The sequence below is a fragment of the Miniopterus natalensis genome, chromosome 6 (genome assembly GCF_054644295.1).
Source record: "Miniopterus natalensis isolate mMinNat1 chromosome 6, mMinNat1.hap1, whole genome shotgun sequence".
In the NCBI taxonomy this organism is placed as follows: Eukaryota; Metazoa; Chordata; class Mammalia; order Chiroptera; family Miniopteridae; genus Miniopterus; species Miniopterus natalensis.
Window position 1 is genome coordinate 86,408,475 of NC_142086.1, and position 23,850 is coordinate 86,432,324.

The following is a 23,850-nucleotide window of genomic DNA, read 5'->3' on the forward strand; positions in this document are numbered from 1 at the left end:
ATAAATTTTATTCTTTGCTGCTATCTAAATTTATGGTGAAAAAATTTTGGGTGGTCAACCTAAAATTGTGACAGGAAATATCTAATTTTATAAAATCTTTTGGGGTCAGGAAGCGTGTTCGTGAAGAACACTGAGCTGGGGCACAGCCTTTGTCTTCATCTGACATTTGCTTCCTTGGAGTCCTCCTGCCATTTCTTTTTCAGTCAGTACAGAGTGGTGGGCTTAGTTCCATGATTGCATGTGCCCGGCTTCTGACTTGTGTTCACTCTGATCTGCTGGATTTTAAGCTGAGCTAATACAGGAAGAAGAAAATTCACTCTAAAATGGAAATCGCAAATCCTGATTCATCCAGTGGCCAGTTGCCAAATGGAAATGATGTTACGCCAGAGGAAAATCTGGAAACAGTAAGTTGCTGCCTGATTTTCATCACTATCAGTGTGGGTGTGAGGCGTGTACATTTCAGGGCTGCCCTGGTGCATGGCGATGCCACTGTGGCTGGAGAGGCCTGCTCCCTCACCTCTCCTGAAGATGTGGATCCTATGGCTTGGGCCATTCTTGCAACCAAATGTAAGACTTTTTGCCTTAGCTGATGCTAGTTGCAGTGCAATTTTGGCCTGGGAAACCAGGCAAGATGCTGGTTGGCTCATGCAGGAATTGGCCTGGGCTCTGAACCCTAGGAGCCCTGCATTACCAGATGCCCGTATCATGGTTCAGCCTCAAGCTGCAACGCTCTGCGGTGTCGTCATGACACGCCCTCACAGGGTAGCCATGTGCTGTCTTTTCCCCCAGAATCGCAACGTGTTTTTGTTGGGAACCACACTTGGCTTCTTGAATCAGTTGGGCCTAAATTTGATCCCAACACTAACACTTCCAATGGCCTGATCTCAGGGTTATTCCTCCCTTTATAAGCCTGGTTTTCCATCTTTTGGGGGGGGAAATAATAGTATTGACTTTATGTGGCTGTTGAGAGGAGTGAATGCAGGTAGTTTGGGCGCTTAGAAAGACCTCTTGCTATTACATGTTTTAAAGCCATGGTTCACCAGCTTCTTTCAAGTTGACTCCCTTTTCGTGATCAATGTTATCAGTATTTTAAACAATATTAAAAACCACGTTGGAGGACATAAAAAAACAGAGAGGTCCACCCATCTTTCCAACTCCCTAATATAACTGTCTCTGGCCTGGCTGTAACTGGTAGTGTATGGGGCAGTAAGAATTCACACAGCTCACACCCACGTGCTTGGGAGAACCTTGGCCTTTTCCAGGCAAGTTGAACAGATGATGTTTGAAATGCAAATGAGAAATGCACCCACACACGCTCCCCCCCCAGACCTAGAGAACAAAAAACTCCAGGAGTGGGGCCTTTAACATTCTAACTTCGCGCTAAAGCTTGAGAACCACAAACTCTCGCCCATGCCCCCGGGAGCCATGCTTCTAACAGAATAGTTTATAAGAGCAAAACCCACAACCAACACAGGTGCCCGCAGGTGATGGAACGCACGCGGAGACTGCGGTACTCTTATGCAGCAGAATTCTATGTAGCGGCGAAAAGGAATGAACTAGGATTCCCGGCATCCGGGGGGCTGAGTCTAAAACACTGGTGAACCGAAGATTCAGGTCGGAGAAGAAACTTACAGTGTGATCCCATTTATGTAAAGTTCCAGAACAAGCAACAATGAGCAATGTACTATTTAGGGAAAGTTGGAGAGGTGGTACCACTGTGAAGAAGAGCGGATATGTGGTTATCACAAGCCTCAGGGTGGAAGGACCCTCTGAGGGGTGCAGGGGTAATAGGAGAAAGGTGACTGGGGAGGGGTGTACGGAGTGTCTTAAATACTGGGAAAATGTGTTTTCTTAGCCCCAGGGGTTGGCACGTGCATGTGTGTTCATCATGCATTGTTTTATACACTCTTGCAGATGGGTGATTAAAGAAACGAAAAGCCAAAAGAACCTTTAAGGGGACTGATACTGAGGCTGCTCCTGGGTGCATTGGGCTTTCCCTGGGGCAGTGTGCGCTACACCTTTCTTAGGTGTTGTTATGGAGAGAAATGGCACTGGGCACTTGTTTAAAAACCAGCGAGGGGGATTTTATTCAAGGTGATTGCAGCAGGGGAAGGAGAGCGAGCTCAGTGTGGAATACAAGGACCACTGGGGTTTATGGCCCGCAGGTGGGATGAGAGAGAGGAGGGAGGAAGGAATACGATGAGGAGCTTGGTTAGGATCTAGGGGGTGGGGAGGAACTCGATTAGCCGTCAGAGGTGAGGCCTCAAAGGAGCCCCACTCCGGGTTGGCTGAGGGAGTCCTTGCCAGTGTGTACCCCCTTTTCTGCTGAACTTTGTCAGTGTTCCCCTTATATGAAGTTTTTAATCATACATTCTGTATGGCAGTGGTTTTTAACCCGAGGCAGTTTTGCCTCTTGGAGACATTTTGGTTGTCACAGTTCATGGACAATAGTGAATAGAGGCCAGGGATTCTGCTAAATCTCCTGTAGTCTACAGACTTGTCTGGCCCAAAATAGAAGTAGCTTCTCACCATGATGTAAAGGAAATATTCTAGTAAAATTGATGTATATTATAACACATACACAAAAATAGGAATTAAGAAAGCAAAGGTAAAAGCTAAACAAAATTATTTTCTAATCTTCTTAATTGGGTTGTTTTCTTATTGTTGAGTTTTGGGAGTTTTTTGTATATTCGGGGTATAAGTCCTTTGTCAGATATATGCTTTGCAAACATATATATGCTTTTCTCCCAGATCATAGCTTAGCTTTTCATTCTCTTAATAACTTCTTTTAAACATCCAATGTTTTCATTTTGATGAAGTCTTAATTTGTTGGTTGGTTCTTTTATGGATTCTGCTTTTGGAACCATATCTAAGAAATTATTGCTTGATCTACAGTCACAGAGATTTTCTTCTATGTTTTCTTCTAGAAGTTCTGTAGTTTTAAGTTTTGCATTTAGGTTTTTGATCCATTGTGAGTTAGGTTTTGTAAATGGCATGCTATACATATATATATATATACATATATATATATGTATGTGTGTGTGTATATGTATATATATATACATATATATGTATGTGTGTATATATATATATATATATATATATATATATATATATATATATATATGGTGGGTTGGTTAATTTTTTTTTTTTTTTGCATGTTGGTAATTTGATTATCCCAATACCATTTGTTGAAAAGCTTATTCTTTTTCCACTGCATCATCCTTGCACTATTTGCAAAAATCAGTTGTTCATATATGTGCCAGTTTATTTCTGGAATATGTATCTGTTGATTTCTTTCTCCATTTTTACACCAGTATCACATTGTTTGGGTTACTGAAGCTTTATAACAGTTATTGAAATATGGTAATGTTAGACCTCCAAGTTTGTTCTTTGTTTTCAAAGTCATTTTGACTGCCCTGGCTGGTTTGGCTTAGTGGATAGGGTGCTGGCCTGTGGAATAAAGGTTCCCGGGTTCGACTCCAGCCAAGGGCATGTACCTCGGTTGCAGGTTTGATCCCCAGCCCCGGTCGAGGCATGTGTGAGATACAACCAATTGATACGTCTTTCTCCCTCTTCTACTCGCTTTGAAAAGCAGTAGAAAAAATATCCTCGGGTAAGGATAATATAAAGTGAAGGAGTGGTTTAAAAAAGAAACAGTTTATTTTGACTGTTTTAGGAGTATTTAAACCATTTATATTTATTGTAATTGTTAATATTAATAATTGGGTTTGAAAAGATCATTTTTGCTATTTGTTTTCTATTTACCCTATCTGTTCTTCATTTGTTCTTTACTCTTTTTCTACCTTCTTTTGAATTCATCAAGTATTTTTTATTATTCCATTTTATCTTCTTTGTTGGCTTATTAAGTAGAACTGCCCTATTAAATATTATTAAGTGTCTGTAGTAAACATCATTAACTTATCAAGTCTACCTTCAAGGGATATTATACTAAAAAGAACCTTACAATGGCATGCTCTCATGTCTCCCCTCCCAGTCTTCATGCTGTTTTTGTCATGAATTTTAACTTTACCTGTATCATAAACCCACAATACATTGTTGTTTTTGTTCAAACAATCAAATATCTTTTAAATATATTTAAGTAATTAAAAGAGTATAGTAGTTACCATTTCCGGTGTACTTACCTTTGAGCAGATTAAGATTTCCATTCAGTGCCATTTTCCTTCTGCTGGAAGGAATTTAACATTTCCTGTAGTGCAGGTCTGCTTGTGATGAATTTGTTCAACTTTGGTGTGTCGGAAAAAGTCTATTTCACGTTCATTTTTAAAGGTATATTCAGGACTTTAAAAGTGCTGTTCCACTGTCTTCTCACTTGCATTATTTCTGATGAGAAATCTGCTGAAATCTCACCTGTGTTCCTCTGTACATAACACGTCATTCTCTGGCTGCTTTAAACATTTTCTCAATATCACTGTTTTTGAGCAATTTGATTAGATTGATGTAGTTTATGTTTCTTGTACTTGGAGTTCATTGAGTTTCTTGGATCTTTGGGTTATAGTTTTCATCAAGTTTGGGAAAATTTTTATCTATTATTTCTTCAATTTTTTTTCTTTCTCTTCCTCTCCCACTTTTTTGATAACTTGAATAAATATATGTTAGGCCAGTTGAAGTTGTCCATCTTTGATGGAACATGACCTATAAGCTGTGACAAAATTCTCATATTCTACCTCTTCCAGGGGCTCGAGAACAACCTGTACAGCCAGTACGAGGAGAAGGTGCGCCCCTGCATTGACCTCATCGACTCCCTGAGGGCCCTGGGCGTGGAGCAGGACCTGGCCCTGCCTGCCATCGCTGTCATCGGGGACCAGAGCTCAGGCAAGAGCTCCGTGCTGGAGGCTCTGTCAGGCGTCCCCCTTCCCAGAGGCAGCGGTAAGGACTTGCCCTCTCTACCAGTCAGCTCTGACTGCCATAACAAACTACCACAGGCTGAGTTGCTTACACAACAGAAATTTGTTTCTCACAATCTGGAGGCGAGAAGTTCAAGATCAAGGTGTCAGCAAGCTTGGTTTCTCTTGAGGCCTCTCCCCTTGTGCAAATGACTGTCTTCTTGTTGAGTCCTTACATGGCCTTTTCTCTGTGTGTGCACGTGTGGTGTCTCTTCTTCTTTTTATAAGGATGCCAGTCATATTGGTTAGGGCCCCACCCTTATGACCTTATTTAACCTTAATTACCTCTTTAAAGGTGGGCCCTGTCTCCAAATACAGTCACATTGGAGGTTGGGGTTTCAACATGTAAATTTTGAGGGGGACACAATTCAGGCCGTAATACCCACTCATTGCACATTTTTTCTGTGGTTTATATGTAACCTGCAGTTTGTAGAAGGCCTTGAGTACATGCACATGGGTCCCCGGTCCAGAATTCTGTGCATGTGGGCATCTTTCCTGAGCCCCTTCCCAAGAGCTGACCCTCTCCCTCGGAAGTAAAGATTGGTTCTCTGGTTAGTGGTGCTGTTTGAGTTACAAGGCCAAAGATATCGGTGAGGGCTCATGGGATGCAGACAGACCTGAGATGGGTCTTGCCATGCTGTGGATGTGGAAGATGGGTGGGATGTGGAAGGAGTTTACAGTAAGGTGGCCTGGTGGGAACTGTATGCCTTTCTGACAGGAGTGGTGTGTATATTAGGGGATAGCGGAGGATGTTAGCATAAGTTTGCTGTTTACCACCTGAGCTGGTGACAAAACACTGGGATGAAGCAAAATGCTTAAAATGGTGGCTTTCAAGCATTAGGGAGTCAAAAATTGCCTCAGATGTATATTCAAAGTACATATTCCGGATGCCACCCCAGATATCATGTATCAGAATATCAGAGGGTGAGACCAGAACATTAGCCGGGTGAGCAGTCTCCCAGATTATATAAAACTGTGAGAACCACAAGTCTAAGGCCGCCATATAAGACTTTTAAGAGCAGAGTATGGAACTGATGTACACATGGCCTCCTAGGTATTGTTACAAGATGTCCCCTGGTGCTGAAACTGAGAAAACTTGGGAAAGAAGATGAGTGGAAAGGCAAAGTCAGTTACCGGGACATAGAGATTGACATTTCATCTGCTTTGGATGTAGAAAAGGAAGTCAGGAAAGGTAAGTACCCATGTTCATTCATCCTCACCTATTCAGATACCATGTGAAGTGGGTTGGGTCTGCCTGCCACTGTTCCCACTCTGTCCTTTCTAGGCCTGCCCTGCACCCTTAGGAACCAGTCCTTCCTCCATCCCTCTCTCCTGCTTGCCCCAGCTCCCTTGTATTTTAGCTTCTTTTCCCTCATTAAGACCAGTGCTTTTGGACAGATTCTGACCTCAGTCATTTATTGCTTAGTATATAAGGTAGGTATCTGAGAATGATGTGAATTTTAAACTTTAAGGCTTGTCTCTGCATATTAAGTAATTTTTTTATTCAAGGGCTTCCCCATTCCACAGACCTGATGGAAGAGGAATTGGGGTGGGCCTTTTCCTCCAGAAGAATAGATGTGTTTACAGAATCCTTGTTTAGACTTAATTATGGCAGGTCCCAGTTAATGTAACCACAGAGATAATTTGATCAATTTGAAACATCCAAAGGGAGAAATGACTCTTGAAGTTGATAAAGACACAGGAGTGACACAGTTAGTTGCTGATAAGTGTGATTAAGATGAATAGATAGCTTTTCCATATTTGACTTTAATTTCTTCCTAGCATGTCACATAATTAAGTTTCAATCATTTTGGGAAGGTACAAAAGTGACTTGTAGGTGTTGCTTTCAGAGGATTCACCATAATGGGTAACTTTCGTCCTAAGTGCTCTTTGTCTTTTCTTTTTTCCCTCTTCTCTAGCCCAGAATGCCATTGCTGGGGAAGGTGTGGGAATCAGTAGTGAGCTAATTAATCTGGAGGTCAGCTCCCCTCAAGTGCCAGATCTGACCCTGATAGACCTTCCTGGCATCACCAGGGTGGCTGTGGGCAATCAGCCATTTGACATCGGACGTCAGGTGAAACTTCAGGCTCCATCCTGACTTTGGTCTTGGGGGAGAAGGGAGGCTGCATTAGAGCAACCAGTGAATTCAGGGCTGTGGTTGAGGGCCGGATATTAAGAGGTATGAGTGGGGAATTTGGAGAGCATGACGGTTGTAATTTCCTTCATCAAGTCAGTGGAGGCTTCTCTGGAGAGAGTGAGGCAGACAGGCAAAATTGGAAATATGTTTTATATGTTTTCCATTTTGCACAATGACTCATTTTTGGTTATAGTCACATTTTGTGGCATGTCTAAACTGGCATGTATTATGGAAGGGTCTTATGTGGGAAGACAGAGCATTAGAAACAATGTGATATTTTCATATCAACGATTCTCACCCTGTGGATTAATGATTTGGGGAAGAGTCAAGCAATTTTTGTGACAACTTGTTTTTTCATGACCATCAGATTTGGGGTTTTAGGAGATGGTGAATGAGTGAAAACCTTGGTTTTCCCTGACTCCTGAGCTCTTTCTGCCAGACAACTTAGTTTCTCATAACTCTGGCTCGGAAAGTGCCACCAGGCTTGTGGGCTCATTTTTTGGATGAGAGGATACCCCTGGGACTCCAAGGGCCTAAAGCAAGTACAAGGTCAGGGCCTGTCTTAATTCTCACACCTCTCATTTTCTTACAGATCAAGGCGCTCATCCAGAAGTACATTCAGCGTGACGAAACCATCATATTGGCAGTGGTGCCCAGTAACGTGGACATCGCCACCACAGAGGCACTGAGCATGGCTCAGGAGGTGGACCCCGAAGGAGACAGGACCATAGGTAAGAAGAGGGGAAAACCGAAAAATGGAAGGTGGTCTGACAGTAGAGAAGCATCCCTTGAATCCAATGGGTGTTTGTTGGCACACACTCAGGGTGGTGCCCCTGCACCAAGCAGATGAGAACTGCTAAGGGGTCAGGTTTGGTGCCCACTGAGGCCAGATGACATGGGTCACATTGACTCTTGTTGACCCCGAGTTGGCTCATCACCATTGTCTACCTGCTTATAGAAGGCATGGTGAGCTCAGGGGGTGGGACAAAACCAGAAAGCAGTTATGTAGTTAACAATGAATTTGAGGTGGGAAGAAAAGGAAGGACATTGTGACACGTGCCACAACATGGATGAACTTTGAAAACATTTTGCTAAGTGAAATAAACCAAATAACACATGTATTAGGTTCCTAGAGGAGTCTAATTCATAGAGATAGAAATTAGAATGGAGGGTGCCAGGGGCTGGGAAGGGGGAATGGGGAGTTAGTGTTTAATGGGGACAGAGTGTCAGATGGGGGAGATGGAGAGTTCTACACCTTGCCCCTGGGCTCTGCAAGGCCTATTGTCCGCCCTCAAGCAAGGTTGGGAGGAAGCTGGTGGCCAGGAGACTTTGCTCCCCCAGGTGGGTGAGCTGTCCACCCCTCACTCCAGTGAAGCTGTGAGCATCCTGATTGAAAGCTCTGGTTCACAGGGATCCTGACGAAGCCCGACCTGGTGGACAAAGGTACCGAAGACAAGGTAGTTGACGTGGTGCGAAACCTTGTCTACCACCTGAAGAAGGGCTACATGATCGTCAAGTGCCGGGGCCAACAGGACATTCAGCACCAGATGAGCCTGTCCAAGGCTCTGCATAAAGAGAGAGACTTCTTTGAGGACCACCCATATTTCAGGTATGCCCAGCTCTGTTTTCCTGTCAGAGCCAAATGAAGGACCTCCATCCTTCCTGGGGAAAACTGCCCCTTTCCAAAAGCAGATATTGGGGTATATGTGTGAGTATGTTTGTCCCTTGATACTGACTGTGGAATTTGCCTACAAGAATAATGGGGGAATTCACATGCATGGCAAAAAAAAAAAAAAACTTGTAAAAAATCAAATTAAGGAGTGAGTTTGCTACAATAATTTAAATAGTATGGTGCTGGAACCAGAATAAAAACATAAATACAACAAATAGGAAAAAAGTACAAAGCCCAGAAACAGACCCAGATTCATGTATTTGATATATGATAAATGTGGCATTTCAAATCCATGGGCTATGTCACTTTGATTATTAATCAGTGGCACTGAGAAAATTATTTAATGTCTGGGGGAAAATGTTAAGTTGGGCCCTGAACATGTTACACCAAAATAAATATCGGTTGAAGCTTCTAGATGGAGAATTTAAAATCCCAGGATAAAGATCTTTCTAACCCTAGAAAAATTGAAAAGGCAAAAATTTGCAAAATGGAAAAAACCGATACATTGGCCAGATTTAAAATACTGCCAAGATGCGGAGTTGGCGGGAAAAGAGGAGCCTGGCTCTCTCCCGGCAGCTAGGCGCCTGCTGGCACAGCCTCCGCACTGCACTTGCTGCCAGGCCAATAAGATGTCAGTGGAAGGTGTTTGTGGGATGTTGAGGCTCCTTGTATGCGCACATGTGTATGAAGGTGGAGGCCCGGGCACGTTGCTAATATCACAGCCAGTTCTCCCAGAAGCCTGTGGAGAGGTCTTGTTCAGATCGACAGGTGTGTAAACAGATATTCATGCCCCATTGTGCACAGCAGCACTGTTCACAAAAGCTGAAAGGTGCCACAACTCAAGTGTCTGTGGATGGATGGATAAGCCAAATGAGGTCTATCCATGCAATGGAATATTCTCCTTAAAAAAGAAGGACACTCTGACACCTGCTCTAACATGGATGAACCTTGAGATCATTGTACTCAGTGAACTAAGCTGGTTACAAAGAGATAACACTGTATGATTTAGATGAGGTCCCTAGGGTAAGCGTATTCATAGAGACAGAGGGTAGGAGGGTGGGTGCGGGGGCTGGTGGAGGGGGATGGGAAGTTACAGTTTCATGGAGACGGGGTTTCAGTTTGGAAAGATGGAAAATTCCGGAGATGGATGGCAGAGATGGTTGCACAACATGAATGTACTTGATTCCCCTGAACTGTGCGCTTAACAGTGGTAAAAACGGGCACTTTTAGGTGATGGGTACTGCACTACAAGGAGACGAATGGACAGGTGCAGAAGCTGAATCCTCGGTTTATGCGTAATCTCACAGTAGGCGTGGCAACTCACGCTTCCCTGCCATTTAGCCTAAAAAGTTTTTGCAATGTCGAACCCTGTAAGAACTCACTCTGGGAACACAGATTTGGACTGAGAAAAGGGCTTCCTTCCTCCAAGCAGCCAGGGTTTCAGTACCCGTCTGGGGAAGGGTGTGTCCCGGCGTCCAGTGTTCAGACCTCACACCTATGTAAATATGGGTTGGTACATTTTTATGAAGCCCTATACCGGTATGCATTACATATACTTATGCATGTGGTACACACAGAGGGGGGTGTGTGGGTGTGTGTGTGAGAAAGATGAAAACTTACCTGTAGGTGACTATTTTTGTAAGGATGCAGTTCATATACCAGCTGGAAGGGGTCATTGAATACCGTTTTTGAATGATCCAAATTGACTGAAACGCAGCCCTCATTCTATACAATCCGATTCTGAACACTGGCGGGGTTACCTACCAACCACGGGACACTCCCTCCAGTTGGGAGTTGCTGGGTTTGCCGTGAATCCCCCAGCCGCACGAAGCCGGCTGCCCTTGTGGCCTCACCAGGATGGGCGTGCGCCCCGTCTTCTCTTGCAGGGAGCTCCTGGAGGAGGGAAGGGCCACTGTCCCCTGCCTGGCGGAAAGACTGACCACTGAGCTCATCGCGCACATCTGTGTAAGCATGTGGAGCGCTGGCCGCTCACTGGGTGGGACCCTGCAAACACGAACCGCACCGCGGCGAAACGTCAGCCCGCACGGAGCTCCTGGGCATCCTGTGCAGCCCCAGGCCCAGGTTCAGTGGGTCTGGAGTGCGGCCCGGCCCCCGTTCCTAGAGAGGGCCCGGGTCGTGCGTGGTGCTTGTCAGAGGACCACACATTGAGAGGGATGCCGGTAGACTGTGCCCACTTGGCTAATTAAAAATCAAAACCTCTGACTGTGCTAACTCCCCCTTTCTCACTGCCAGCCGCTGTTGGCATGTCGTAGTAGTTGCGATGATCATATTGTTTCTTAAATTTCTCTGGTTCGTAAGGTTCTTTTCCAACCTGTCCGAACAGTCTCTTGCTTTTTCCCATTTTCAGCCCTTTTAAAGGTTTGTCTTTGCATGTATTTCTGTTGTGTCTTGAACCTGATGAATCTGGTATGGGAAGCCCTCTGTGCCTTGGGCTGGAATTACGACAGGGAGCTTGTCTTGGAACGTGACCTGTGGGGACTTACCGAAGCCTGGGTTCAAAGGGGGCTCTTCCGGGGAAGGGCAGGGTTTGCGTTCGCCAGAAACCTGGACGGGCTTCCAGCTTGAACCACTTTAGCTTCTCAGCTGGAGGTTTTGGGGACCCCTCAGCAAGTGTGAATTTGGGCAGCAAACCTGCTCGAGGGCTGGCTTGTGGTTATAGATTCTCCTTAGAGATTTTCTCGCCCCCTCCACTCGGCACCAGAGTGCAGGCGTTGCACGCAGTCCCCCAGGAGTGGGCTGGCGGGCAGGTTGTGCCTACCCTGCCAAGATGAGAGCCCAGCTGTCGGGGTCCCAGATTTATGTACAGAGAAGGTGCTTGTCCATTAAATTCTCACCCGGAATAAGCCCACGGGGATTTCTCCTTTGCCTCACTACCAAGTCAGGCTCTGAAAGGGGTTCAAGTTTTCTCTCCCACAGATGCCCTTGAGGCCAGATCCTGCCTCACTGCTGCTTCCCTCTCGCACCCGCGGGCACCCACAGTCACCTGGCTTTAGCGGCTGAGTGTCTGTTATACACCTGCCAGCTCACTGGCACATTTGGAGGGGTGCTTGGGACATGTTAGCCATTGTTTTAATTTTTTTATTTTTTAAATATTTTTATTAATGTCAGATAGAGGAAGGGAGAGGGAGAGAGAGATAGAAACATCAATGATAAGAGAGTCACTGATCGGCTGCCTGCTGCACGCCCCCTACTGGGGGTCGAGCCCACAACCCAGGCATGTGCCCTGACCCGGAATCAAACCATCAAACCGTGATCTCCTGGATCCCAGGTCAACGACGCTCAATCGCCCAGCTACCCAGCCAGGCTAGCCGTCCTGTTTAGACGTTGCAGTGGCAGGCTGAGCCACTTGTGCAGTCAACCCTATTAATGTTGTTAGAGCCACGAGTCCCCGATAACTTTGCATCTCTGAACCACAGCATGGAGGTTGCTGAATCTCAAATCGTTGCAACTGCCACTTTTTCAGAACCCACTAGACAAGTGGCTTTTACAGGACCGTGCCAAGTGGCTGCCTGGCGTGGCTCTGAGGCCGTCGGTGCAGGCGCGGAGAGCGGGCGGGCCGGGGTGGAAACCAGTGCCCTCTCTCCTGCACAGCCTTTCTAGAGGAAGCCCAGCTGCCCGCGCCTTGCAGAGGGAGGCCTGGGCCCTTCTTTTTATTTTCTGTTCATATTTCTGTCTTTCCATTACTTTCTCTCTCTGTTCCCCAGAAATCTCTGCCCCTGTTGGAAGAAAAAATAAAGGAGAACCAGCAGAGTGTATCAGAGCAGTTACAGAAGTTCGGCATGGACATACCGGAAAACGAAAGTGAAAAAATGTTGTTTCTGATCGACGTGAGTATTGGCCGTAGCATCATGTTGAAGAATCACACCCTGAACGTAGGAAAGGGGCCAGTGCCTTACGCGCTTCTTTCTCCCCTGACCGCTGAGCACTGGAAAGGGGCCGGGGTGGAGGGACAGGGCCGGGGGCCGGGAGGGTGGCCTCATTGCTCCTCGGTTCTTCATTGTGCAACTCACCCAAGACCCCGAAGGCCGTAAGGGGGGAGGGGCGGCCTGGTGCCCGAGCCTCCCCTTCCCGATCACCCACAGCGGCCCGTGGGCAGCCGGCAGTGTCTCTCCCCCCTCAGCACACACACGCTCTCCGGCCCCTCGCTGCTTGCCTATGAAGTAGCGCCGCTTATGTTTCCTCTCCACAGAAAATTAATGCATTTAATCAGGACATCCTCGAGCTAATACAAGGGGATGAATCCGTGGGGCCCGACAGCTGTCGGCTCTTCACCAAAATCCGGGGTCAGTTCTACAACTGGAGCATTGTGATTCAGCACAATTTCCAGAGAGGTGAGTCCGGGGCGCTGGCGCCAACCCAGCGTGTCGGGCTGAGGCGGGGGACACCCACATTCATTGCAGCATCAGGTGGGGGAGACGGGTGGTGAGTGAGGACGGTGGGAATGAGAAGTCGGGACAGGGGAGCCACAGTCGCTCTGTTCCACGTCACTGAACTCGAACCAGTGAGCGTCTGTTTCAAGGGACACCGAAAGATGCTTCTAGAAGAATCCACCCGCCGACAGTGAGCGGGTCTGCGTGCCTGTGTGTCGTGTTCTTTGTGTTATAAATGGTGAAATGACCCGGAGGGATCTTGGTTAACTGGCCAGGTTCCTGAAGCCCGGTGTAGTTTAGTGACTTAATAGTCACTGCAGTGAAAAGAAAGAACTGCGTGCTAGGTGCCAACCTTGCATCATCAGATCCCCAAGAGCTGGAAAACGGTAGAAGATGTGATCTGAAATTTATATTTTAGTAATTCCAGAGACCTAAAGAAGATCACATATTGGCCAATGATAAAGCTGTAGCAGCTGGAGGAAATCCCGAGGAATTTTGCTTTTCTTCAAGAAAGGGCCCCCAAGCTGCCATCCCTGGTTGGTTCTTCAAAAAGAGACAGCAGAGCCCTGCAGCGTTTTCCCCCACAGCCTAGTATGTTGAGAGTAAAAAGAATTCCTAAAGTTTAAAGGAAAATCTAAGTGGTTTTTATCTAGTAAACAGTAATAGAAAATCCCACTAATATGACCTTATGTGACCGGTACGCTGTGGTCCCGTTGGATCTGCACATGGCTCCTGTTCACGCGACAGAACACCAGTAAGTGATGCGTAGCTGATTCCAGATGGTGTTCGTGGTCAATCCTACTTTTTTTCTTTCTTTCTTTTTTAAATTTTTTGGTTAATCTTCACCAAAGGATATTTTTCCATTGATTTTTAGGGAGATGGGGGGGGAGGGGAGAGAAGCATCGATGTGAGAGAGAGACACAGCGATTGGTTGCCTCCCGCACAGGCCCGGACCTAGAATCAAACCTGAGACCCTTCAGTGTGCAGACGGACACTCTAACCACTGAGCTGCACCCGCCAGGGCTCAATCCTACTTTTTAAAGGCTCTACAGAACGTAATATTCTATTATGATACAATTGCTTTGGTAAAAATCAAATTGGACTTGCAAAATGTCATGTTCAAGTAGGTTTTTAAGAACAGGCTTGCATTCACTGCTTTCTGGCTCCACACCCTGGCTCTATGCTTACCCTCTCAAGATGACCAAGGAAAAGTACATCGAGGTCTGTTTCTTTACTGCAACCCCTGATTATTTTTTGATTTGCAAATCAGATTTGACTTTTTCCCCCTTGCCACTCTGTGCTTTCAGAGGGACCGTCACAGGATGTCGAAAAACCTGTGACGTTATTTTTGTAAAATAATTCAGAGCTCTTCTTTCCTGCTGTAGGTTATGAAGACATTTTTAGAAAGGTCAAGAAATTTGAAAATCAGTATCGTGGCAAAGAGCTGCCGGGATTTGTGAATTACAAGGCGTTTGAGACCATCATAAAAGAGCAGGTGAAAACCCTGGAGGAGCCCGCTCTGGATATGCTGCACACAGTCACCGGTGAGTCCTCGGGTTGGCTTTCAGGCCAGTGCCAGGTCTCGGAGCTCTCCCCGGGGTGTTTCCCAGCACCAGCTACCTGCTAACCCAAAAATAAAAGGCTAAAGTGAGAGGCAAGGGCATTTATTTGAGTTTAAAAACTAAGAAGAGCTATTCGGGAAACACAGATTCAGGCTGAAGCCCAAACCGTGTTCTGATTAGGAGACAAAGGCCAGGGGTGTTGACGAGAAAGGGAAGGGGACAGTTACACCCACAGAAGGGAGGCCTCGCCATGGGTGCAGATAAGCTGACACAGTGAGGCTAGTTCTAAACAATGTTTTTAATGTCCAGTCCACTGGGCATCATATCTGCCCTCTGTTACCCTTGCAGACAGGTCCTTAGGACACATGTTGCCCCAGCCCCAGACCAAAGATTATCCTGCCTGTTCTAACAATCCAAAGGTTCGAGGCGTGAGACCAGCCAGGCAGTTTCTCCATTTTCAGGGGGCTCCGTTCATATTATTCCTTTTACAAACCCAACCAGTTCTTTAATTCTCTGGACATCCCCTGGGTGTTCAACAGTTCACCTCAGTTCCCGCATAACTACCCGGAGTGAGCACAGACCGCACAGCCCAGGGTCTCGGTCCTGCAAGGCTGCCGGGCTTCGGGGCTGTCACCACAGCTCCCTCCTCAGGGGAGATAATTTGCTGGGACAGCTCACAGAACTCAGGGACGCACTCCCCTACCTTTACTGATTTATCATAGATTTTAAAGGATTTTATCATGATTATAAAGGAAGCAGGTGAGAGAGGTACATCGGGCAAGCTCCAGGGGTAGCCCAAGTACAGGTCCCACGGAGTTGGGGGCCACCGCCCTCTTGGCACGTATTTGTGCCACTAACCTAGAAGCTCTTTGAACCCTCCCTTTAGGAATTTTTATGGAGGCATAATCAGTTATCACATAGGCACAGTCAATTATTAACTCAGTCTGCATCACCCTTCGCTGCCCTTCTCCCCAGACCCTGGGAGGCGGGGGAAGGTGGGGCCGAAAGTTCCACGCTCCTAATCAAGGCTTGGTCTTTTTGGCAACCGGCCTCCATCCTTAAGCTACCCAGGGCCACCAGAGTCCCCTCATTGCAACAAGAGATGCTCCCACGCCCCAGGAAGTCCTGCGGGATCTAGGAGCGGTGTCAGGAACCAGGGGCAAAGACCAAATATATATGTCTTAGGACACAACACCTCACTCTGCCCCGCTGCTGTGGCTTACCTTACAGTCTCATTAAGAGATGTATTTCCAATAAATTGTACCTTTAGGCTTAATAATTATATATCCAGTCTGTCACTGTGTTCTGTTGACCAGTTATGCCCTCTTAATGCACTCCTGAAGAAAACATGTTGTTCTTAGAGCCTTATAGTCATAGAAGCAATTTATATATATATATATAAACTTTTGTTTTAGAAAGATGAGATGTGGAGTCAGTGAAAGATTTTCAAGCAATAAGATGCTGTACATCATATTAGGATAAAATTCTTTGAGGAAGTCAAGTGGAAATAATAGGTTTCAAAAATCAAAAGAGTGCAAATTTTCTGACTTAAGAGCTTGTTCGTGTATTTTCAGATAGATGAGGTGGACGTTTAGATCTTGTTGGTGCATGTGAAAGAGTGACGGGAGGTTTTACTATAAAATCCTGATACATTTATAACTTACTAGAAATCATAGTCTTTGCAACTATTTACACTTAGGATGAAAACTTTAAATGTCACATAAGTATGCCGGCGGACACTTAGGTTTAAAATTCTTCTAGGGAGTTCTTGAGCCAAAAAGTACCCCTTCCTCCTCAGAGGAAAGAGGGGAGGAGTGGATGGAGGCTGAGCGGGATGGAGAGCGCTCTTGTCTTTGTGGTTTTATCCCCTGACTTTGTGCAACCTATAAAGGTGATGAGTGGTCCTCGCACTACTGAACTTCTTTGTCTTTCTTCCGTCAGATATGGTCCGGGTAGCCTTCACAGATGCTTCCAAGAAAAATTATGAGGAATATTTCAACCTTTTCAGAACCTCCAAGGTAAAACTGACCATTTGTTATTGGGAAAAAAAAAAAATTAACTGTAACATATAGAAAATAGATTTCCAGGATTAAGACTGTTGCAACTTTATATGTGGAGAATCAAATTATGAAGCTTATTAGTGAATATTACTGATTATATTACCAGTGAAGTCTGGTTAAAAGCAATAAAAGACAGAGAGAGAGAGGGACACATCAGCATGAGAGAGACACATCGATTGGTTGCCTCCCAGTTGGGGCCAGGGATCAAGCCTGCAGCCGAGGCACATGCCCTTGGCCAGAATTGAACCCGGGACCCTTCAGTCTGCGGGCTGAGGCTCTAACTGCCGAGGGAACCTGCTAGAGTAGCAGCGTGCTGCTTTCATTCAAGTTGGAGAACCTGCTAATCTGTGGACTTTGCGTACAACCTATTTTTCTCTGACCCAGGGATACACTTCTTGAGGGGAATTTTGTTGTGTTTCTCTTGTGCATTAGTCCAAAATCGAAGACATTAAATTAGAACTAGAGAAAGAAGCTGAGAAGACTATCCGACTTCACTTCCAAATGGAGCAGATTGTCTACTGCCAAGACCAAGTGTACCGGGCTGCGCTACAGAGGGTCAGACAGGAGGAGACGGAGGCAAACAAGAAGACTAAATCAGGCAATGCGGTATACGAGCAAGACTCTTCGCACTACTCTCTGGCTGAAATCCTCCAGCACCTGACGGCCTACTGCCAGGTGAGTCTGCGCATGTCTCAGAAAGGTGGTGTTTGTCCCATTTCCTGTCTTATTGTCTCCATAAGGTGGCCACCCACCAGCCAGGTCTGCCTTTCAGCCCTTGGTCAGCCTCCATGGAAGTTACTCAGCTTCAGATGACAAAAAGAGGTTGTGGCTCAGAGCCACTCACGTCTGGTGTTGACTGGCTGTGTGACCCTGGCCAGGTTCCTTAACCTCTCTGAGCCTCAGCTTTCTTCTCTGTAAAATGGTATCTCCCCATAGGTTTCTAGTGACTATTCAATGGGATGACTGCAGGTAAATCCCTTAGCGCAGCAGTGGGATACGGTGGCAGCTCGCCAAACAGAAGCCACTCATGGAGACATGTGCTTTGATTGCTACTCTGGATTTCAAATAACACGAAGGGTGACTGGTTTCGTCCTGGGAAGGCTGCACAACTTGGCTGAGCAGACCTTAGTTAGAACCGTTGAGATATGTAAAAATCTGGACAGGTAAAGAAAAGAGTAATCCCTTGCTTTACCGGGTGTCGCCGTCACCTCCCCGATGGCGTGCTGAAGGCCGTGCTTCTCAAACTCGGTCTTGTTGAAATCGGGGGGATCTCAGGTCTGAGCTGGGGCCGGGGCTGCATTTCTAACGGTGCCAGAGGGAGGCCGCGCTGCTGGACGGAGACCACGCTCCGAGCAGCGAGGCTCTAACCCAAGGGTCGAGTTCCGTTTGCACAAACTCTGGGTGGTGCACACATGCAGGTGAAGCCAGTGCAGGGCAAGACAGAAGGACACCTGTGCACCCGGGATTCCCCTGACTGCTCACCTGCCTCGTGAGCCTGTTAGAGTGAGTGACAGTGGAAAATGGGTCCCCCACCCACCCGCTCGGAGCCATGCGGTCCCCTCCCCAAGTAGCAGAAGCAGTTCTCTATCAGCTTCTTGATAACCTCCAAGGGACAGCTTACGTGTGTGTGTGTGTGTGTGTGTGCACGCACTCACGTGCGCAATATATGTAATATGCAAATTGTGTGTACACCAAGGTTAGCAGAGTAAACTGTTCTGCATCTTGTTTCCTTTCCTGTACCTGGAGATGGTTCCATTTTAGTTTGCCTTGTTTTGTTTCATTGTGGCTGAGTCTCCCGTTTTATGGATGTAGCATATTGAGCCATTTCCCTATTTACAGACATAGTTTGTTTGCGGTCTTTTGCTGACACAGGAATGTTGCAGTGAATAGACTTGTTCCTACATCATGTATCTGGAGTTAGAAATGAGATTCCTGGTGTATCAGTTAGGGTCGTGCCGGGGAAACAGAACCAATAGGATATATGTAGATAAGAAATGTATTTCAAGGAACTGGCTAATGGGTTTTGGGGACTGGCTGGGCAAGTCCAAAATCTGTAGGAAGGCCGTCAGGAAAGACAGGCTGGAGATTCTTGGGCAGGAGTCAAAGCTGCTGTCTACAGGCAGGATTTCTTTCTCTGAAAGCCTTCAACTGATTGGACAAGGCCCACCCACACTCTCAAGGATAGCCTCCTTTATTAAAGTCATCTGATTGTAGATGTTAACCACATCTGCAGAATACCTCGATTAGATGGAATAGCTGGGTACTATTGCCCGGCCAAGCTGACACGTGAAAGGGACTGTTACACCTGGGGCAGGGCTAGCACTTGCTTTATGCAAATACTACTTTATACAAATACTACTTGCAGAAGGCCTGTTTCCTCCCACACTTGCCAATGTAGTCTTTACTAAAGTCGTCGGTTTTTTGACAGGATAGGTGAAAAAGGCATCTTGTTGTAGTTTGCATCTGCATTTCTCTTATTATAATGAGATGGACATCTTTTCATAGCATAGGAGTTATTTCTGTTTCATTTGGTGAACTGTCCTTGCAGTCGGGGCTCTGTTTTTAGTGTAGTGTTAGCCCCTGGGGGGTCTGTGATGCAGATACTTTGGAGTTTGCCATTTTCCCTCTGGCTTTGTTTACCGTGGTTTTAGACCTTGCTGCAGTTTTCTAGATTTGTGGGTTGGATTTAAGAGTCCTTTTTTCCTGGGCTTCTGGTTTTTTTTGTCATACTTCAAAGGGATTTGTCTCTCTGAGTTTTATAAAGTCTACGGTATTTTCTTCAAGTAACTTATTTCAATTTTCGTATTTAGACCTTTGATCCCTTTGGAATTGTTTGGTGTCAAGAATGAGATTTGCTCCAGGTGGCTAATAGTTGTCCCAGGACAGAACCCCCCTTGTCCCTATTGATGGGCAGTACACCTGTTTTACACTCTCTCCCTGCGTTTGTTGGTCTTTTTCTAGATCCTGAATTCCAGTCTGTTGGTTGGCTGTTCGTATGTCAGCATCTACATGATACACTAGTAGATCTTTACACAGTGTTTAACTATCTAGTACAGTAAGGGACCCCCTATTGCCTCCCACTTCTTTTTTTCATATTGTGGTAAAATATGCATCACATAAAATTTGCTGTTTTACCATTTTGAAGTGTACGGTTCAGTGGCCTTAAGCACATTCACGTTGTTACACAGCCATCCCCACCGTCCATCTCCAGAACTTGTTTGTCTTCCTAAACCCAAACTCCATGCCCCTTAAACACTAACTCCCCACCACCACCACCACCACCATTCTACTTTCTGACTCTCTGAATTTTCCTGTTTAGGGACCTCATATAAGTGGCCCCATATAATCTTTGTCCTTTAGAGTCCGATTTATTTCACTACGCATAATATTCTCAAGGTTCACCCCTATTGTAGCATGGGTCAGAATTTCCTTCCTTTCTAATGGAGAACAGCAGCCCATGGTATGGATGGGCTGAGTTTTTTTACCCATTCCCCTGCCATGGCCGTCCAGCTGGTCCTACCTTGGGCTACTCTGCGTAATGCTGCTGGGGATGTGGGCGTATCACTGCCCACACTCCCCCTCTGTGCAGACATTTCTGCCTGTTGTTTGTTTCAGCTTTTATATAAATTTTAGAATGAGCTTGTCCAGCTCCTTCTGAAAAAAGACAAATGTTCGTATTCTCCCTGTGTTTACATTCACTCTACGGGTCTGCAGACAGTAAATCTTCCATTTCCGAGGTCTCCATCAGGCACCGCAGAAGTGTTTTAAGGTCCTTTTTGTGCAGATTGTGCCTGTTCTTGCAGTTTATTCCCCACGCTGTTCTCAGCTTTGTCCCTGTGCGAGGGAATCTCCGCTTCCCGTCTGTCTCCCATTTGCCGCCGGTAGATGCGGTTTCTGTCCGTTGTTCCACACCTCGTGTCCATACTGATTCTCCCTTGTCTGCAATAGCTCGAGAGTTTTCCCAGTGAACTCACCCCTCTACAGATGGTGGAGGTTTTCCACTCCCTCCCCCTTCCCATCTTATACCTCTCACTTCCTTTTCTTGCCTCGTCGGGTCCCTTTGGTGCAACTTGAGACAACGGCGAAGCTAATAGGCAGCCTTGTCTTGTCTGGGATGTTAACGAGAATTCCACTTTTCCCCTTACTTGTGATCAGATCACTGGCTCAGATCAAGGTGTCGGCAGGGCTGTGTTCCTCCTCGAGGCCCTAGGGGTGAAGCTGTTCCTTTGCCTGGTCCAGCTTCTAGAGGCGCCCACACTCCTTGGCTTGTGGCCCCTCCATCCTCACAGTCAGTACTGTAGGCATCTCTCCCACTTCTGCAGTCACACATCCCTCTGACCCTCCTGTCCACCTTCCTCCTTCGTATTGGACCCACCAGATTATCCAGGACTGTCTCCCTGTCTCAAGTCAGCTGATTAGCCACCTTCATTCCATCTGCAGCCTCAACTGCCCTTTGCAGTGGGCGCTAACATGTCCACAGATTCCATGATTAGGACGTGGACATGTTTGGAGCCATCTCTGTCCCATGGGCACGCATCGTTAAATGACTTGGACTTCCTTGGGCCAGTGATTTGTACAGTGTCCTTGTGGGCACTGGGGAGAGATCCAGGGGATCTGGTTTTCACAACTCGAAAATTTCTTCTCGGCTACCAAAGACAGACTTTTGTGTAAACTTCGCCCATCTGCCCGGCCGGTGTGGCTCAGCAGTTGAATGTGGACCCATGAACCAAGAGGTTGCTGGTTCGATTCCTGGTCAGGGCACATGCCAGGGTTGCAGGCTTGATCCCCAGTAGGGGGCGTGCAGGAGGCAGCCAACTGATGTTTCTCTATCTCTCGCTCCCTCTCCCTTTTCCTCTCTTTCTAAAATCAATAAAAACATCTTTAAAATAAATAAATAAATAAATAAATAAATAAATTTGGCCCACCTGTGGGATACTCTGTGCGGCCCCTCCTCGATGCCCCAAACCCACCCGGCCAGGAGGCACGTCTGCCACCGGCCCTGCTCACCAGTTCGATCCCCTTCAGGAAAGAGGAAAGGAGATCCTGCTCCGTCAGACACATGCTGCTCCCGCTCCATCCGGCCTCGGTCCCCTCCTGCCACGTCACTTTGCCTGACCGCCATTGCTCCTTGTGACACGTGGGTCGGGGCGGTACAGTACCTGTGTCTTTCTTCCACCAGATCTTTGATGTTTGGGATGAAGTGTAGGAGAACCAGGGAGTGACTCTGGCTGCCGTGTTTGTGCCAGAAGTCTCGAAAGATTCTTCGGGTGCCTCCTCTTGTCACTCCAGATATTGGCTGTTCCTTTCAGCTCGTGTCCTTTCTCCAACATCAGACCTCAGTGTCTGTGACCCCCAGCATCCCTCCTGAATGCCTCCTATCAGCCAGTCCCTCTTCTTTCTCCCCGTTCCTGTTTGGGGACAGGCCACCTTCCTGGCTCACCCCCCTTCTAGAACATGTAGCATATGGGCCATCTCCACGTCGCTGACCCTCTGGATTCAATTCGCTGAGTGCTTATTCCATGCCTGGTGTCTTTCTAAACTTGCACCTTTTAACCGTGAAGCAGGTACTGATATTTTACAGAGAACAAAACCGAGGCACAGAGAGGTCCCAGCGCTGCCTCAGGACAAGTATCTGTGAGCGTCCTGTGAGGTCACCTGTCTTAGGAAAGAGGAACTTCTCACTATCAGGTGGAATTGGGGGTGAGGGAGAAGGGTCAGCACTCCCTCTTGACCTGCATAGATCTCTTGGGGTCCCTTCTGTGGCTTTTGACAGCCTCGCCCCTGTTCTGCTAAATCATCTTAGTGTCGATTTTTTAAAAAGTCATAAAATCTTTCTGGCAGAGTTACAAGTAATTGGAAAGTGTCGTTTTTGGACCCTGTCCATTTACCTTTCTGGCGCACCTATTACCCTCTTCGGTCAGAAGCGACCGTTCGATGGTCGGGACAAGCCGATGGGGGTCTAGCCGACCCTTGACCACGGGCCGGCGCGCCCTGCGCTGTGGGGCGGTGCGGGGCCCCTCGCCTCCCTTAGTGCAGAGGCCTGCGAGCTGCCGGTGCTCAGGTGGCGAGGAGGGAGCCTTCCCCTTGCTGTGTGCCCTCAACCCCTCCGTGGACCTTTCCTTCCAGGAGGCCAGCAGCCGCCTGTCCAGCCACATCCCTCTGATCATCCAGTTCTTCATCCTGCAGTCGTTCGGCCAGCAGCTGCAGAAATCCATGCTCCAGCTGCTGCAGGACAAGGAGGGCTACGGCATGCTGCTCAGGGAGCGCAGCGACACCAGCGACAGGAGGAAGTTCCTGAAGGAGCGGCTGTCACGGCTGACCAAGGCCCGCCACCGGCTTGCCCAGTTCCCGGCCTGAGCGGCCGCTTGCTTTCCCCGAGGCCTGCCCCGTGTTAGTTGCCAATGCTTGTTCCTTCGTGGGAAGGGGCCCAGTAAGAAGCTGTGGGGAGCAGAGTGGTTTCCAGCCTGAGACTCAAGGGGAGGATGTGGTTTGGGGGGGGGGGGATGCCATCTTCCTGCCTCCCAGACTCGCTCCGCTGTCCTCAGCGATGACCTTCTGCACCCCGAGGCCTTCGGATTAGCGCCACGTGTGTGAATGCTGTAGAAGTCACACCTTATCTCTTTGTAATAAACTCTTTTCTAATGGACATCTCTCTGGCGCCCTTTTTATTTGGGGGGGAAGCCTGAGAATGACAGCGGGTAGGATCCCGGGGGCCAGGTAGGGCGAGGCAGTTGAGTCCAGGCTTGTGGTCTGGTCACTTACGAGAGGCTGAGGGGAAGTGGGGGGCGAGTCCACAGAGCGGGAGGCACACGGCTTGTTCGTAGTGTGCACTGATCAAGTGTCCAGTTGTTAAATCCCTGGCTCCCGCTTGGAGTTAAAGATAAATGCCCGCGGGGTTGGGGGCGGCCAGCAGGCAGCTGCTCTGGCTGGGGGCGGTCTGGGAAGCAGAGACCGTGGGATGTTAACCATGAATTGCCCGGGAGGAGCAGGGCACAGTCAAGACTTCTGGTCTAGCTGGGGTGAGGCTGCCCGTAGATACCCCACCAGGGCAACTCTAGGGGCAGGACACTGAACAATGGGGCTGTAGCTGGAGGGGGAGGGCAGGTGTCCAAGAGGACCTG

General features: G+C 47.4%; 1 protein-coding gene across 1 annotated transcript; it reads left to right on the forward strand.

Moving 5' to 3' along the window:
- The first annotated feature begins 293 nt into the window (after window positions 1–293).
- Window positions 294–23,135, forward strand: MX1 (MX dynamin like GTPase 1). Its single transcript, XM_016220937.2, has 13 exons — window positions 294–404; window positions 4,698–4,890; window positions 5,962–6,099; window positions 6,827–6,981; window positions 7,637–7,775; window positions 8,455–8,653; window positions 10,603–10,681; window positions 12,442–12,564; window positions 12,927–13,068; window positions 14,493–14,651; window positions 16,611–16,687; window positions 17,162–17,404; window positions 22,856–23,135. Exons 1-13 carry the CDS (start codon window positions 324–326, stop codon window positions 23,084–23,086), a joined length of 1,959 nt encoding a protein of 652 aa, XP_016076423.2. The 5' UTR covers window positions 294–323; the 3' UTR covers window positions 23,087–23,135.
- Window positions 23,136–23,850: the final 715 nt, after the last annotated feature.